The sequence below is a fragment of the Electrophorus electricus genome, chromosome 11 (genome assembly GCF_041902795.1).
Source record: "Electrophorus electricus isolate QZ-2024a chromosome 11, ASM4190279v1, whole genome shotgun sequence".
Classification (NCBI taxonomy): domain Eukaryota; kingdom Metazoa; phylum Chordata; class Actinopteri; order Gymnotiformes; family Gymnotidae; genus Electrophorus; species Electrophorus electricus.
The window spans coordinates 23,382,887-23,400,748 of NC_137507.1; the positions used below are offsets into that span (position 1 = coordinate 23,382,887).

Below are 17,862 nucleotides of genomic sequence, written 5' to 3' on the forward strand. Positions count from 1 at the left end.
GTTATCATCATTCAGACTTAAAACACCTCCACCCTAATGCATGTCATGCTCCAAAGCCCATGCGCCACAAAGCCATGGACAGCTGTAAGCAGGGTATATTTTAAATACTTCATCTTAGTTTGATAGGCTGGGGTTTGAAAGGATACATAATTTGGTTTATTAACAGTTTCATTATATTTGTGAAATTTAGCTGTAACTAAACTTCTGCATTCATGGACTTGTGTGTAATTGATTGGCATGGATATCTTTTTTAACATAGTGATGCATATTACAAAAATGAATAGGCTTCAAAGCCTGTAGTCTTCAAGGACATAATTGTATAAACCAGGCATTTTTCTTCTCTCAGAGAATGAGGTGGTGAGAAGAATTAAACAACCAAACACTCATATTGTGCTGTATATTTTATGGTAAAACCCATCCTATTGTTTAGCACTAAACACGAGCACTAGACCCAGTCCCATGACCTACTAGCAACAGTCATAATTTACTTTGTGTTGGTGACACACAGTGCAGGTCCCTTCATTAAGATACCATCTAACTGGAAGTTAAATGAAGGACTCGGAGTTCCAGTGAATGTTAAACTTTTTAGACATTTTAATAAAATTATTTATGAAACAGTTTTGAGAGGGTGGGGTTGTGTAGGCAGAATTATACAGGCATGCAGTACATGTTTCAGAGCTGCATAGGTCACAGTGACCGAGATATGAATAGTCAAGTGAAATACTGCACGTCAAGATCTATCCCAAGCCTCCATAATGTAAATCTACTGCCTGACTCCATGGCTTTTCTCCAGAGCTAGATTCAGTTTTCATTCTTTTATTTAACAGATATAACAAAAATCATCTTTTATTAAGAATAGGGAAAGGATGAGGCCTAGACTAGCATAGGTGTTTAAATAATAATGATAATACAAATAAAAATTAAGACACAAATGTTTGATCTGGTTAATATATTGTTCATAATATCAACCCAACAAATTCAAATGCTTGGCAAAGAGATTGAAACATACAGTTTTATATATTGTATTTGCAAAACCAGAGTGATCAATAATCGATAATCAAGTCATTCACATGCAGGGTTAAACACACATTGGGTAAACTGTTCATGCTCAAGCACACAGGTCTCATAACAAATTCATTGAGTTCATTAGAAATGTTATTTTCTTGTCTCTGACACAGGTTGTTCTGCTCGAGGCATCTCTTATATGGAAAGACTCTATTATATGGAAACATATAATAAAATACCCAGTTGGTGACTAAATGCATATTTTGTTTCCCCTACTCCTGCTTCACAGCCATGACATGTGTCAGTGCCTGTTATTTGGTCATATTTAGCTTTGGAGTGATTCATAGGAGACTTTTTTCTGTGCTACTGCCTCAGGACGATGGCATGTCCTCAGCTGTGGAGCTGTGGCTTTCATTAAGCCCAAACAAAGCCAGCTCTGTCCTGTAGAGAGTATATGTTATGTTATCTATACCAGAGTATATGGAAGTCTATGCTACACTGCAAGTTATGGAAAGCAAACACTGATAGTAGAAGTGTTTACTTTTAGGAAGCCCCGCAGCCCAACAAAGGAAGCATTGATGCCATGCATTTGTGATTCGCTTCTGCAGGTCAGTGGGTCAAAGGTGTCGTTTCTGTAGGCTTGTAAAAGTGCAGTCTACTTGGTGACATCACACAGCTTCAGGTACGAGGTTGAGAGCAACTGCTAATCTTAGTTCCGCTCGGCCCAAACTAAAGATGGCTTAATGAGGAATATAAGCAACGCATGCAAGGTTGATCCAGGTCTCCATCTAGTCTATTTAGACTCCCAGCCAGACCACATATTTATTATTTCTGACCAGCTCCTGATGCTACGTCTGACCCTGAGGTGATCAGATTTTGCAGGCCTTACTTACTCAACCAGATGTCCAGGAGCTGGAGGCGTGCAGGAGCTGGAACAGATCAAATACCTAGACTGGGTGGGGGTGCCAGAGGACTGCACTGAGAGCAGGTTTTGTTGGGCACATAAATTTAAAAATTCAGAGAAAGGCACTGTGTTGCCTTAACACTGAAACACTGACAGAATCATTGAAGAGTGATGCCTAATGAAGTCACTGTTCCAATGAAGAATCTAATGCGTGTCACTGGTCATTAAATGTTCCATGGACACAAATCAAGAACACCGCTGCATGATGTCAATAAGAGGTAGGGAAAATAATTATGACCTTGAAAAAAAAAAAACAACTGAAAGTTGACAAAACAGTAACAAAAATAACAGTATTGATTCAGATTTATACTGATTTTTATTAGTTGACCCAGACCTTTTGATGCATAAACACTGCCTAATTTGTAGAAATGACAAAAGGCAATGTCAGTATCCATGCACTATGTACGGATGGAGGGATTATATATGACTTGTTCCAATTAGCCAATAGCAACCAGTTCTAAACTGTCTGGAATCAAGGGACCTGTGGTGTGGCTGAGCAAGGCATAACATTGCTGTTATTTCCCATAGGATTCAACAAACCCATATTATCCTAACTCTCCCCTAATAGGGTGATTAACTTATATCCTATGTGTCCTTTAAGATCAAAATTTCTTTTTCAAGAGACACTTGTGACCCAAGTACTTCAGTCCATAATAAAACAAGTCCACTTTAATATTGAAACAATCCTCCAAATTTTCTTACAACAAAATCAATGGAACTAAATCCCCTTGCTATAAAGATAATTGATAAAGTACTAGCACAGCACACAATTAACCAGCATAAAGCAAATATGTCAAGACCTTCTTTAAACCTCTTTTTTATATATTACATTTTTATTCATTTAATCACTTTTTCACTTGCATTCTATAGTTCTTTGGGGATGGAAAAGGACAGGTACAAGAAATACACATTTCATTCTAATCAATCTAAAACAGCAGAAAGAACCCCATACACCCCCCACAAACTACTGGTTTAACTTGCTTTAGATTTTTCTGGGGATTTCTGACAGCAGCTACAACATTAGGGAAGGTTACATCAGTTTCATTATTCTCACCCTCTCAGTGTGTCATCAAGTGTGTAACTTGCTTATACCAACTTCCCTACATAAACCACAAAGGAACTGACTAATGGCACACTTCAGTGGAAAACCGTAATTTAACACTTTTTACTGGAGTTATACGTTCATTCTCCGGAATTCTTTCAGTTCGGTCTGAAAAATGCAAGATATACTATAAGAAAAGATGCATCATATGCACAGCAATGCCAATCTTTCTCCTAGGTGACCAGTGATTAGTACTGATGGACACTGATTTACAGTGTTGAAATGCAGTCTACAATTTGCTGCACAGGTTTAGCTAGATCTGGACTTAAGGCAGTGTTGAGTGGGATTAATTAAATAACAGGAGGGGCTGAGGTATGCCCACTACAATATAGTGCAGGGCTTTTTGTCCTTGAAGGGGTTTTCTGAAGCAGGGATACCCATCAGTAACGGGTCCTGCTTGGCGTGTTCTCCACAGTAGCGCATGAGGTCCGCTGAAGCCTTGGATACCTGAAGGAGCAGAGCAGTGCAGAGAGAAGGGGCGAGCCAGCATTAACAGCAGTGTGCAGGGTTCACTCTTTCACCTTGCACTATTTGCATTGAAACCAAGTTGCTCTTGGATTTCAGCTTGTTTCTCTTTTAAAAGAATGGGTGACAGGGATTTGCAGGAGCAAAATGTGGCATCACACACCTTTATCCTTTCGATGCTGGCTTCGACTCGGAGCTGCTGTACCATCCGCCTTGCATTGGCCATGTTGGTTGAGCTTGACATCTTAGAAGACATTTTCAGCAACATAAAACTGGGGGAGACACCACAGACACGCACGTACACACGAACACACACACACACACAAACAGTGACTTCTCCTCGAATCTGAATTAAAGTTTTCATGGATTTGCAGGGTGTGGCAGATGACATCTCACTTCAGTGACACATGCTGCCAGTCTGCATCCTGTCTCTGTGCATTAGAGAACAGGATATCTCTGATGCAGTGGAGGAGCTTGTGTTGCAGCTGGTACTTTGACAAGTGTCCATGGTTCAGATCCCTCAGTCTGGTAGGCAGAGCGAGACCAGTAACAAAGAAGGAAGACCACAAATCTTACCTTCAGGATTTAGCTGCAGGAAACTAGCCACAGTATTAGAATGGTCTTTAGCAAATTCTAAAGCAGAGAGATAACTCACGACTGTTATTTTACTTGATGAAATGTATTGGAATTGAATTATGCTTTTTTTTTTTTAACATTACTTTTTGTGTTTTGTGTGATTCTTGCAACTCTCCCCCACAAAGCTTTGTTGGAGGCAAGACACACAACTCCTTCTGTGCATAAATCATTATTTGCTGAGAGTGCAAGAATCAGCATTTTACAGCAGTAATCACATCATTCTTTTTTTGTGGGACCAAACGAAGTAATGGGGGGGGGGGGTTGATGAAAGTAACATTACCAATAATACTCTTATACCATACATTACCCAGACACCTGCCACAACATTGGGAACATTTGCATTTTTTTACAGATATACTAATAGGATATCTGAAGTGGGCAGCTTCTTCCCCTTTAACTCAAATCTTACTGGACCTGTTGTAAACAAGTGAGAAGTACATAATCTAAATGTGACTCCCCCCCCCCACCTTCCTTTCACCTTTGTTGAAGAGTGGGTCAAGGGAAAAGGAAGAATGAAGGTGCTAGGTCTCGCACTGACAAAAACACAGACTGTGTGACACTTCTTTGCAGGAAAGGTTATGTAAAATGATTTTGATTCCAGTCACCAGACAAAAAGAAGGAAGAGTGCTCAGCTGACAGTACAAGAGGAGCAGAGAAGGATTCAAAGAGGGTCTTGCCCTTGGAAACGCACTGTAGATAAACCAGAACAACTGAGAGAGAGGTATTAGCCATAGAAAGTAAATGACAGTGCCTGTCTTCTTTACTGTGAAACTGACAGTGCTAAAACAGGCACCGCATTCTGGCTTTCTTGACTAAAATCCAAGAGAGTAAAGTATTGTTCCTATTGGTGGAGCGTGTGTGTGTGTGTGTGTGTGTGTGTGTGTATAAGGCGGGGGTGTTGTTTTTTTTCTGCCTACATTTTGTACTCTCACATAGTGGATGGAAGAACCCAAACAGAACACCTGGATGAAAATCATCTTTAGTGTTCACTGAAATGGGGGACAGACTGGTGGCTCCAAACACAAAACAGCACAGTGGCTCAGAACAGTGCCAGCATTTACTGTAAACCCTCACTGGGTGTTGCTTTATCATATTCCAAGTGATTAAAACTAATGACAAAAGTGTTGCTCTGAGGACAAAACTGCATACTTAGCCAGTTCTATAGCATTAATTTATATTGTCTTCTAATTAGCTGAACTACCTGTACTAAGTCATAAAATAAGATGTTGGTAATACAATGAAAAAAGGCACTAGCTTTGAATAATCATGATTTAGCATAACATGGTGTATTGGTTGGTTGGACTAGGCCCTTAAAACCAGCACATTTAGGAAACCAGCTTTTGAAAGGTGCATTTCAGTTTGAAAGAGAACAGACTGCAGTTGCAGTGGTCAGCAGTTGGATTTCTATTTAACAATGATCCACAAAGCATGCCAAAGCTTGCTGCTCGAGTGCCATTCCACCTAAAGAACGTGAACACTTAGCAGGAATGAGAAGATCCCAGGGTATTCCAATCACACTGAATAACTATGATACATATTTGACTTGAGGAAAAAGCGTTAGAGGGAGAATGGAGTACCGATTCATCACTGCAAATTTTACTTGCTGTTAACAGGTATGTGAAGTCACCGGACAAAAAGAAGGAAGAGTGCTCAGCTGACAGTACAAGAGGAACAGAGAAGGATTCAAAGAGGCTCTTGCCCTTGGAAACGCACTGTAGATAAACCAGAACAACTGAGAGAGAGGTATTAGCCATAGAAAGTAAATGACAGTGCCTGTCTTCTTTACTGTGAAACTGACAGTGCTAAAACAGGCACCGCATTCTGGCTTTGATGATTAAAATCCAAGAGAGTAAAGTATTGTTCCTATTGGCGGAGCGTGTGTGTGTGTATGGTGCCGGGGTGTTGTCTATTCATACATTTTGTAGTCTTACAGAGTGATTCATCATTGCAAATTTTACTTGCTGTTATCAGGTATGTGAAGTATAGCGACATCTATAGGGAATTTGGGGGAACTGGTGTCATATTAAATACTAAAAGGTAAACTGAGTACATTTTATTTATATATATGCAAACAACAATATTGACAAAAAATAAAATGATCTTACTACACTCACATATAGTCCAAAAGTGCCCATAACAGAATTAACTCTGAGTAATGACTTTTTGAATTTCAATAATGCACTGAGGGATGAACGAATGTTAGAACAAACCATATTTGTAAAGTGCAATGTGTATAGATTCAGCAATATGGAAGGTCCATTTGTTTTGTGCCAGCAGTACCCTGGGGGAGCGCCGAGTTGCTTCTGCTGCAGCAGAGAAGTGGGGACGTCCATGCACATTGCTCGCAATGTAACTTAGTCCAGCATCATAGATAAACATATAGCTAGAAATTACATGAAATGTTCTGGGAAAAGAAAAAATAATTAATTTAAAACAATAACAACAACAACCACCACCACCACCACCACCACCACCACCACCCAACCCAAAAGGCCTTGTGGGAAAGCTAGCCTGACTTGCTCTGGTTCTGACTTGTCGGAGAAAAACGATGCCTGCATATTCCAAATTATTCCAAAGGATAGACTCTTTTATTGCTCCCCTAACAGTGTTACAGTAAGCACTGTCCAAAAACAAACTTGTTTTTAGAAATCCATTAAAAGGTATTGCAAAATATGTCCAATCATTTTTCATGCTAAATCATGCAGTTGCAGTGTGCTTTCCTGGACGGGTATATTTTGATTCGAGTTGCGTTTTTTTTGGTTTTTTTTTAGCACTTTTGGTCCAGGGACTTGTATTAACCAGTAGCAAAGATTAGGATATCTGGAGCATCCCTGGTATAAGGATTTGACCAGAGGACCTCAACATGTACACTAACCGTTGGATCGCCACCATTGATGCCTAAACGAAAAAGACAATAAATGCCTCAGTCTTTACACTGAGAAACAATAAATCTAGTTATTGTGAATAACCAGATTCAGGTACAAGTTTGATTAAGGTGTTTACATGTGTAGTAATGCCACTTATTCAAGAATATGGCATGTTTGACAGATGGGAAAGGAAGTGGAATAGGGAAGTGGGCAGAAAAGGAAGCATACTGGAGGGAAATGCTGCAACTCCTACTGCGTTTAATTTGTTCTGTGTACAGTGGTGTACATAGAACACCTTAATGCAAGACATTATTCCCTTCAGTGGTGATGCAAATCAGATGATGCCGTAATGCACTTGTGCAGAGTGCAAATTATGCAGGTCTAACATTACTCCAACTTGTAGTCACCGTCATTTGCAGTCCATGGTTTATTTGGTGAAATATCTGTTTCCAGGTCAGATGCATGTGACATGAATTATGACCTTTTAATGCTTGCACAGTATGAAAACAAATCCATACAAGGTGTATACATGCCACTAAAAACTGAAACTAGGTTATGCTTATAGCAAGTTTAACCTTAATTTCATCAAGATTACCCAATTCAACAAGTAGAATATTGCCTTAATTAGGTTCAATTATTTAAACATGAATGTAAATGCCCCGAATGATTATAAAGTAACCTTTTTTCTCCTTTAATTCAATTGTATAAAATTACAAATGTAAAATGTAAAAGAATTTCCAAGTAATGGTTGGTCTCTAAACAGCTATCGGAAATGTTAATCTAAAACAAATGACACACATCTGTCTAATACTTCTCTAAACCACTGCTGTACAGGCACAGATGAGAACAAATGAGACTCAAACTTGACTGCATTGACAACTACCATTCTCAGCTGAAAACTGCATATAGCACCTTAATGCATCAAGTGCATACAATGCACTATGGGGCATTCAGCCTGCTGTGCCACTCTGAACAAAGTCTTGCACAGCCAGAGTGATGTCATGCCCTTTTCCCAGCAGTTCCCTGAGCCGGAAGGGGTGCGTTCAGACGGGAGCATGGTGGTGGTGGTGGTAGTCGTCCGGGGGGGAGCCCTCCGAGCGGGGGTCCATCTGCACAGAACAACAAGGGGCAATGGCTACCATAATGGGCCATTATCAGTCAGCACCCTGGCCCTAAACAAACAGCAGCTCCTGGAGAGAATATCCCACGTACGTCAGCACACACGCATGCTGCCACGGCCGGAGTGTTTAAAATACTCCTCTGACACAAATGCTATTGTAGTGAAGGAAGAAAAAGAGAGAGGCAGAGCAACTCCAGAACAATCCCAAGCACCACATGAAAATGCAAACACTCAGGCAGAGTGCAAGAAGGAAGACCAGTGTTTGCATTGGTTTACTTATCTCTGCATAATTGTAGGAATTGGAAATAATTATTTATAAGCTTTTCACCTTTGAACATTGTTCTTTTGCAAACACATATGTTTAGCTCTTATGTATTAAATCTTATGTAGTTCGTATTTATTTACTAGTATTTTTTGTCTGTTTTGTCTGTTTTGTCCTTTGCAAAATTCACAGTCTACAGTTTAATGTAAAATGTAAAATACGCATCAGCACGCAATGTAGCATTTACGCTGCAACACTTGGTCAGCGTCAGCACTCCAAAAATTATAAAATACAGCTCCAGTTTGAATGACCATTTTTCCGTTTACATAGCACCCTAGCAACCGTCACGGTAAAAAGGACCATTGTTACTTGCAATCAATATTATCTTAAATCTCACTAACCCACTGATTTGTAGACTCGTGGAGCACTTAAAGGTCAGATGTAAGCAAAAATTACAGGAATAAAACGGGTGTAGTGAACATGAGGCCCGTGAGCGTTGGTTAGAAGTTGACTTTCTGTAGCCACTATGCTGTTTATCCTACATACTTTGTACTGCTTTGGCAAAAGCGTTTCTTGACGCTCATGTCAATAAAGCATCGAATGAAGCAATAACAGGAGCGCAGCTGTGAGCGTGTGAGCCCGAGGCCAGCCCAGCCAAGGCTAAAGACATGCAGTAAAACTCTTAACTATTGTGCGCTGTGTGTGTCACCCACCTCTAAATACCCCCATTCATCCCACCAGCGAAGCAATGTGCGACTATTCAACTCAAAACAACAATCTCCCTCTGCCAGTCCTCAGCTCTTACAACCTTAAAAACAAAGTGTTCATTTAGAAACTTCGGCTGAGTAGCATGGCCACATATCACTTCATCAGAGTATATGGCACCCTCCAAGGTTAAAAGTCCATGGTTAACTCCTGCCTCGCTGTATGGTGGTCTTGGGAAAACAAGCCCTCTGTTTAAGAACACAAGGTCATTAAAGCTACAGTTGTGTTTCAGTTAAACTGGGGGAGTTTGTTCTGTCCGATTAGGGTTCCCTGTAGGAAGGTTGCTGAAGGGCAAACAGGCACAGACTAAAGAAAGCGTGACTTCAGAAAATAGTTGTGCAATAGTGCATGTGCTATTGGGACAACACAGAAAGGCCCAAGTAAGGGGCAGCTTCAGAAGTGTGGGTTCTGAGAGCATAGTCATCATATGTGGTTTCACATCTTAAAGGGCACTTATGGAGTTTGCTAGAAAGGTTCCAATGACAAAAACTGCAGCAATTTATGATCAAGAAAGAAAGTAAAACAAACAAACAAACAAAACTCATGTAGGTTATGCGGCCCACCTTTAAATCAGAAATATTGCTACAGACACCAGCAGTCTCTAATGACCATACAAATGCTATTCAGTGAGCCTTATTCACCATTCAAAAGTGCATAAGCGGGCACGTTAGGTCTATCTAAAGGGCAATGGGACAGCAGAAAGGACATGATAGGGTTTAGGGTGAGGGGGAGTGAAGGGGTTCAGATGATTGTTAAAATGCAGCAGCATACACCACAGCGCGATGAGATGATGGAAGGTGTAGCAAAGAGAACGCATCTGCTTCTCCTCAACAACGGAATATCAGGCATTACATGTTCTAGCGCTGAAAGCTTGTAACGATGAGAATGTCAAGTTGACCACGAAAAGAACAATGCATGGGACCCACTCCCGAGCACCTCCCCTACCCGATCCCACAACACATGAGCGGATGTGCCACTCAACAGATCAAAGGCTGTTTCCATCCACTCTATGTCTAATGTCCCAGTTCATATGACTACACAAAAGGCATTCTGAAGTCACACTGCCAGTCACAGAGTGTGAGGAGCACTGCACAAACGTCCTTTTGCCATCTTGCTGGCACCATAAATAAGCGTGCAAATCCTGCAGGAGATTTAGTACAAGATAAGAGCACACTGGCCTGAAGGCACTGCCCCAAGCATACTCGGCCCGCCAGTTCAAGGACATGCAGTGTGTGTGTGAGACACTGTGGGTAGGAGGAGCCAAGACAGAGCATGTGATTGGGCAGGGGGGGATCCAAGGCAGAGCATGTCACTGAGGGAAGAGTTGAGGCAGAGCAAGTGATAGGGGAGGAGGAGCTAAAGCAAAGCATGCAGTGCAGAGGAGGAGTAGCCAAGGCAGTGTGTGTGACGGGAAGAGCCGAGGCAGAGCAAGAGGAAGAAACAAAAAGCAAGGCATACTGGAAAATAACGCTCCAATTTTTTTATTTTTTTTTTTTTTTTTTAAATCAGACTCTTAGATAAACACCTGGCTGCAACCCAGGTGGTTTCAGTGTGCACCTGCTGAATAATGGCTTGGAAAAACCCACAGGCCTTCCCCAAACATCTGGGGGAACTATATGTCTAATTCATGTATAACCTTTAACAAACTGCAAAAACCACAGTGATTTATGTGGTGGAAATCATCTGCAGCATTAAAAATCTTGTGGGTAAACAGTGGTGTTTTAGAACTGTGCAGTTCCTTATGCAACTTAACAATGAATCTGAAATGGTAGTGTATTTATTGGACATGAAATAATCACTTGCTGTAGCATTATTAGTGCATAAAAACATGGACAATTATGGAGGATCTCACTCAATTGTTATTTCACAGCTCAAATGCCATTTTAACCTAAATAGGTATGGTATGTTATACAACACAAAAACAGGAAGGTGGAAGGTGATCCATACACAAAAACAGGAAGGTGACCATTATTAATGATCTAGCCTTGCTCTCCATTTGTGCTCCTAGTTACTAAATGGCAGTCAGCTGGATCCAGAATGAAAAGCCAAATGCTCGTCTTCAGTATGCATGTCAAAGCTGATTCAGAATCTGGGGCAGGGAAGTAGGAAGTGAAACTGAGGTGCTTGTTCTGACACAGAGGGGACTTGTGTGGCATGGTGGCACCTGCAGGACACCCCTTCACATCAGAGACAAGGAGGTTAAAGCGTAGGGGGCCTCTCTGTGGCTGGGGTGGGAGATTCTCTCCCTCTCCCCTTGCTCCTGTGCGCACACACGCCTTTGCGTGAGACCCCTTAATCCCTCCTCTTTACAAAATGAACACAAAAGCTTCCAGAAAATCACGGACCCGACTTTGCCCCCCCTGAGTCCTGAAGCCCTTTGTTTGAGATCTTTGCAATAACCGTGTGTACTGGCCACCAGGGACCTACTGGCTCACAATGACAACTTCTCACTTTCTCCCACAAAGACTTTCGGCGGCGGCGACGAGCCCGTTCAGACCCCGACAACCTACTTTCCCCATTTATCGGCTCACGGCGCAGACAAGACACCATTTTCCCAAGCTGTGTCTGTCCTTGCTCTCAGAGGAAGCGATACTCTCCTTGCCTGCCCAAATCCTGCTGGTGGGTGGGGAAGGAAATACAAACAAGGAAACAATGCTCATATTGGAGCGTGTTGGCGATTATGAAACATGGTAGAGTCACAGCAGGTGAGGCACACCTCAGCCGCAGCCCAGCATTGCAGAGTGAAGGTAATCACAAGAACACTCCAGGAGCAGCTGCTTAACCACTGCAAATCATGGCAAAGATTCAAATTCACATATTAATCCATTGCAATTAGACAAAATTCTTAGGTTTCTGGCATGGGAGGGTGAAGCCGGCAATTCGCCCTCAACCATTAAAGTACTCCCTGATAACCAAGCACCCTGAGCCTTTATTAAGTGTCACTCATGCCACCTGACAACCAGGCAACAGAGAGCAAGAAATGATAATGACATCCTGGCATATGCAAGCCAACCCATTTAGTGGCTGCCAGCTTCTCTCAGTGACAACAATCGAACCCTTAATGCATGCTACATTGCGTGAAAGATCTCTTTAAAAGGTGACGGAACAAATCACCTATACTCTCAACAGTCTCCCAGATTGTCCCAATCAATAAAAGACAGCCATTTAGAAGCAAACGTATCTAGTAGAAGGGTAATAACGCAACATTAATCCATCTTTTGTGCAATAACCTGTCTGCTGATGCTAGGAAGCTGAAAACCAGCCACAAACGTGAACCACAGAAAGAAAGAAAGAAAGAAGAGAGAAAAAAGAAAGAGAAAAGAAGTAAAGATGCACGCATAATGTTCCTGGCATATGCTTACATTCTGCACTGGTTCAGCCGTGTCTGACCCATGCTGAGCCACTAAGTTGGCCCAGCAAGCAGTGCAATCAGCCTCGCATTTACACTGCAGGCTATTAGTAACAGACAGAAAGTAACACTGCAAACTTTGCAACAAAAACAATGATTTGGCAGAGGCCGCACAGGAACACAGTGTTCAGATAATTTATTGTTATGTTCGGTTAAAACTGTCAAACAAATGCAAGTCATCCTAACCTTAGCTTAATGGCGCAATAACAACAAACACAAATGGTGGGTGAAGGTGAAATGCAGTCAGTCAGTGCCACCCTTTGGAACGACAGAGGAAGTGAGGGGCCACGGCTGGTGACCTGACATTTCAAAAACACCTCAGCCATGTTAGAAAAAATGGGGTCATCAATGCAACACCTCCGACTGAACCAGCGGAGAGAAACGGAGCCCAAAGAATCCAGGGTTTTTGAAAGAACAACCCACAGACAATAACTGGTAACTGGCCACTGTGAACACCCTACCCCATGCCATATTCAACAGCACACAGAGTTCACCATGTGGGTTGCCACTAGCTACGGTTAATATCTCTGCACGTGAGTCCTTCTCAAAATGAGAAGGAAAAAAAATGAAAGAGGACCATCTCCAGCAGCCATAAACATCCCTTACACATTATGTACATGCCAACACTACAGATCCATTAACACTATCCATGCCACAGACTGAGTAATATCAATAAAGACATGGCTGCAACAGGAGCAATTCCTAGCCCTCATCGTCACGTCTTATGATCTGTGCCTATTTTGAGTCATGCATGTGAAATCACAGAAAAAAAAAAGTTACATTCTTGAGACTCAACAATTCTGAGGCCACATTAATACACTTCTCACAGAGGACCAAAAACTGACTTGACACAGTTAAAATGCAACCAGTGAAAGGTAATCAGTTGGCGCCACCACTTGGAAAAAAAGTGGAAGCACAGGACTTGTGCTGTAAAACTGTACATGTGGTCATCATTGACACACCCATAATTTAACCAATGATATAATCCTTGCTTAAAGGTGGACAAAATGTCCAATAAATACTAACACTGGTAATAAGGAATGAAAGCTACTAAGGGCCAGTAAGAATTTTTCAAATTAAGCCATTCTAATGAATACATTCATATTTAAAAGGTATCAAATGTACGTGGCAGAGAAGGCAGCTGGAAACACTACAAATGCAATGATGAAAATGGACATATTGCTCATTTATTTTATCCTTTTGAAAAGACCAAAACAAAACCATTTATGTATTTGTTAAGGGCTTATGTCTGACAATACTGACAATGATTTAAACATGGATATAATCAACATCAGGACAAAGCATTTTACACACATACTAACCCTTTATACACATAAATTCTTCTAAGGATAGGCTGAGTCATTTCTAAATCTAATCTCTCAGGTCTCTTGTGGCCTCTGGTTGGCTCAGGTCTCAGGCTTACAGCACAGAAACTCACAGCCCCCTTCTTGGCTTGACAGAAGAAAATGTGTGTTAATCACACCAGGGCTTTAATAGATTTTTCAATCAAACTTGAGGTGCAGCCAAGTGTGGCTGAGGAGATAAATCCACTCCATCACACTGACAGCAGTTCAACATTAGCTCAGGCTGAAAACATCAAAGTTAGCAGGCCATGAAAGCCAGCAGTAGTATGATTTTGTATAAAGCTCACACTATCGTAAATTCAATCTCATGATTTCATCTCTAAAATGCTTCACTTTTTTTTTTGCTAGCTATCATTATAGTTGTTAATCTGTTTAACACTTAATTCAAACGAATACTGGAAACCTCACTGGGTATTGCACAGTACAAATAGAGCAACTTGCTAATTCATTAGACACTTTTAACCCAGAATCAGAGGACCCCAAGGTGGCAACTCTGGACACACTTGAGCCAGGTAGCTGAAGGCCCCTGAGAAACTTGTTCTTTCAGTCTTCTTTGTCCTGACAGTCAACGCTGGTGTATACCTTATGAAAAAGGCTCCATTTAAAACTAAAACTTCCAGGCCAAAGTCCCAGGAGTGAATCAAGCATCCCATTACAGAAAGGGTAGCATGTTTAAAAACAAAACAAAACAAACAACAACAATAAGTCAACATTCTCTAGTAGTCAGAAAAAAAGTCAAACATGACATGGTAGGATGTAATACATCATTCCATCAATGAGACAGACTTGTTCCGCTCATGTGCACACTGAAACTGTTCAGAATTCAGAGGCTTAAAGACGCAACTCTGAAACTCAAGACTACCATAGTATGAGGAGATACATGACTATGACAGGACTGAACTAGCACCATTCACACAAGGCACTGCCTGAATCACCAGCTCTCCACATGTCCAAATATGATAAATGTGATAAATATGATGAAAATAATGTGCATGTTAGCTGGATCAAACACTCCCTTCATTTAGAATTTCTCAGAAAGTGACAAGACCACCAATTTGATGGAAAGGAACTGGAGCTCGAGTTTTTGAGTCACTAAAATCTCAGTTGGGACAGAGGTGTGTCTGCATACAACCGCAGTCCCTTAACTCTGAGCCCTCATTTGATTAGGCATTTCAGTGCATGCTTTGGTCACATGCTTGTGATTTTTACACCAACCATCTTCAAAACTAAATCAAAACAGAAACATCTAAATGATGCAACCCAGCATTTTTGAACTGAACACAATGAATGTGTGGGGCATCAGTGCCAAGTGTTTTGGAACCACAACTTTCTTTTTGGACATTCAGCTGGTAAGCAGGTTAGGGGGTCATACCCCCAGGACATATTTCTTCACACTCTGCAATGACTACGCAATGCCACTTGTCAGGATCACTGGGACAGAAGTAGCCAAACGTTCACTCTCTGTAGTGAAACAAATATTTAAAAAGACTGAAACAGTTCTGAGGTCACCAGAGCCTTCAATGTAGAAAAAGTGTGATAACTAGCAAAACCTAAATGATGAAGGGATTTGAAACATGTAGTGGTTACTGACCATGACAGTAATTTTGCACTGTAAATCCTGTCTAACCTCTACTATAAAGGTGATGTTCTTAGGTTAGCTGGAAGACTCTTTTCTGTGTGAAAGAAAAAAATGTAGTGCTATCCTAGACATTAAAGGTTAAAATGACCACTTTCAAAGAATGAGAGGATGTTTCAGATTACCCTATAATTCACGCAATGCAAAACTAGATCCTGACATGTAAAAGCAATCTCTACTGGCACAAAAACTAAAGCTTATTTGTATAAATGTTACCAATATTTTAAGGGATCTATGACAACTTTAATTACGGATGTTCGCCACAATATGTTCTAAGGAACAAGCCATACAAGCCACGACACCAGATCAGACAAAACCAAATGCATTCCCGGTATTCTAAAGAAGCATCGCTGGTGTTTACTAAGCAAACAACATCTAAAAACTGCATTAGTCAGCATTAGTCCAACAACCGTCATCTAGCTGTGCTTATGCTGCCAGCTGCAAAAGTAGAAAGATGAGATGAGAAACACCTCCCTGTTTAATGAAAGGGTGTGCTTGCAGTGAGACCGAGTCTTGGCTACTAATGAGAGTGAGTAATTAACAGCAAGGCTGTATCTGTATAGTTGAGTGTGTAGGGCTCTTTAGTTTGGGGAACTAAGGGTTTGGTCCTCTGTGGGCAAGTCTGGGCACTAAATTCCACAGCCCTCATAGTAAGCTGAGCACATTTTCGATGGTATCATTACAATTTATGGGGCGTTGTTCTTTCATGTGGGATTTTGATGCAACTTGTTCATTCACGTTTTCTGATCCCACTTCATGAAGAACATCAGTACAATGACAGTTTATCAACAGTTATTTCTGCACTGTTACTATATACGAAAAGATAATCAGAATCATATTTAAAGCTACACACAATTTTGCTTAATAACGTTTTGCTGAAATTGTAAGAAAAGAAACCCTTTTTAATAGAATGCGTTTTACCACTAAAAGTACTGAGCCATAAATTGCCACTAAGAAAGCCTAAAAAAAACGTGGAATTTCGGCTGCTTCTGCAACAGTTGTAGTGAACTGTACAGCCAACTGTAGAAACTGAACCAAAAGTAAGGCTCTTTAAACTTTTCAACTTTGAGGCAAGTTGGTGTGTCTGCTGGACAATGCAAGCTAGAGGCGAAATCTACGAACATTCTCTCCTACGTGAATTGGAGCTGACTGAGACAGTTGTAAAAGAGATAAGAGTTCCAATATCGATGCTTATATTGATAAACCAGTAAACAGCCACATGTAATTACATTTCTTAAAACACTAAGAGCACACACTACTAAACTTTCAACTTTGATTCACTTAAAAAAAGAAGCTTCATTTTACCTCAGTTTCCCGAGCCTGCCGTTTCTTGACAAATCCGAAGAGACGGTAAAGACGTCTCCAAAGCTGCTCTACAGAAACTCCAAAATGACAGAAGCAAATTTTAAACAAGCTCCCTGTTGTCCAAAACTGTAATGAATTGTTTATGTGCAGGACAATAAAGTATTTTTACTTCGAGAACGACAGAGTTTATGGCGCTTCTACCGACGCTAACCAAACGCACCAGAGTAAAGAATGACGAAAACAAACGACCTTTCGCAGCCAACGAACTCCGCGTAAAACGAGCTAGTGAATGTTTTTCTTTTTCTTTCCCGCATCTCAGGCGCCCTCTTTCTGTGACCGTAGGTACAGTAATTGGTTAGATGACACGCCACTCTGACGAGTGTCGTTTCCTTTCCGCTCAGGTTTACACGGGACCTTCGAATTGGTTAATCTCAATATAACATCCACGGATTTCGATTTACGTTACAATTTTCTCTGTAACTTTATTGCTCATAATGACAAACATTATTTGTATATTTTATCACTACTTTGATTTAAAACACTGGTTACAAATGATTCTTCTTGCCTCCTCTTCCAATAATAAACCTGTTCACATCTGCAGCCGAAAATAAGAATAGAACTGCAGGATCAGAGAGTTGTGGTATCGTACCATTGCCTTGCACCTGGTCAAAAGACACAGCAGGAGTTTGTCTATGTAGGGATTAGCCCCTTAGTAGAAAATCAAAGGCTGATTGTGTCGCGGAGATGAGCCTAGTGAAGAGAACAGCAGCATACTAACACGGTGTTCGTAATTATTAACCTTAATACTGATCCTGTAACAGCCCTGAAATCCTCTAATGGTTGAAGAAACGGACTTCAAAACAAGAAAGCGTTAATGCCCGTGGCAGAAACAAGTCTACATGTATTCAATTAAAAGACTGCTTCCTGATGTGTAATAACTCTCAAACGAGACTGCATTAATT

At 41.0% G+C, this 17,862-nt stretch overlaps 1 protein-coding gene across 4 annotated transcripts; it reads right to left on the reverse strand.

Moving 5' to 3' along the window:
• Positions 1-570: 570 nt before the first annotated feature.
• On the reverse strand, positions 571-17,219 carry gng12a (guanine nucleotide binding protein (G protein), gamma 12a). 4 transcript variants are annotated; one of them, XM_081723393.1, is made up of 4 exons: positions 17,070-17,176; positions 16,901-16,977; positions 3,700-3,808; positions 571-3,518 (listed from the first exon to the last, which is right to left on the reverse strand). In XM_081723393.1, the coding sequence occupies exons 3-4, from the start codon at positions 3,802-3,804 to the stop codon at positions 3,393-3,395; spliced, it is 231 nt and encodes a 76-aa protein (XP_081579519.1). In that variant the 5' UTR covers positions 3,805-3,808; positions 16,901-16,977; positions 17,070-17,176; the 3' UTR covers positions 571-3,392. The 4 variants fall into 4 exon arrangements, 3 of the variants coding, with proteins under 3 accessions (XP_081579519.1, XP_035384288.1, XP_081579518.1); XM_035528395.2 differs by having other exon boundaries at positions 16,901-17,189; XM_081723392.1 differs by lacking the exons at positions 16,901-16,977; positions 17,070-17,176 and adding an exon at positions 3,933-4,061.
• Positions 17,220-17,862: the final 643 nt, after the last annotated feature.

Coding starts and splice junctions, on each gene's coding strand:
- gng12a (XM_035528395.2), bottom strand. CDS start 3,804: ATGTTGCTGAAAATGTCTTCTAAGATGTCAAGCTCAACCAACATGGCC. Junction 3,519..3,699: donor CCAGCATCGAAAGGATAAAG/GTGTGTGATGCC, acceptor CTGCTCCTTCAG/GTATCCAAGGCTTCAGCGGA.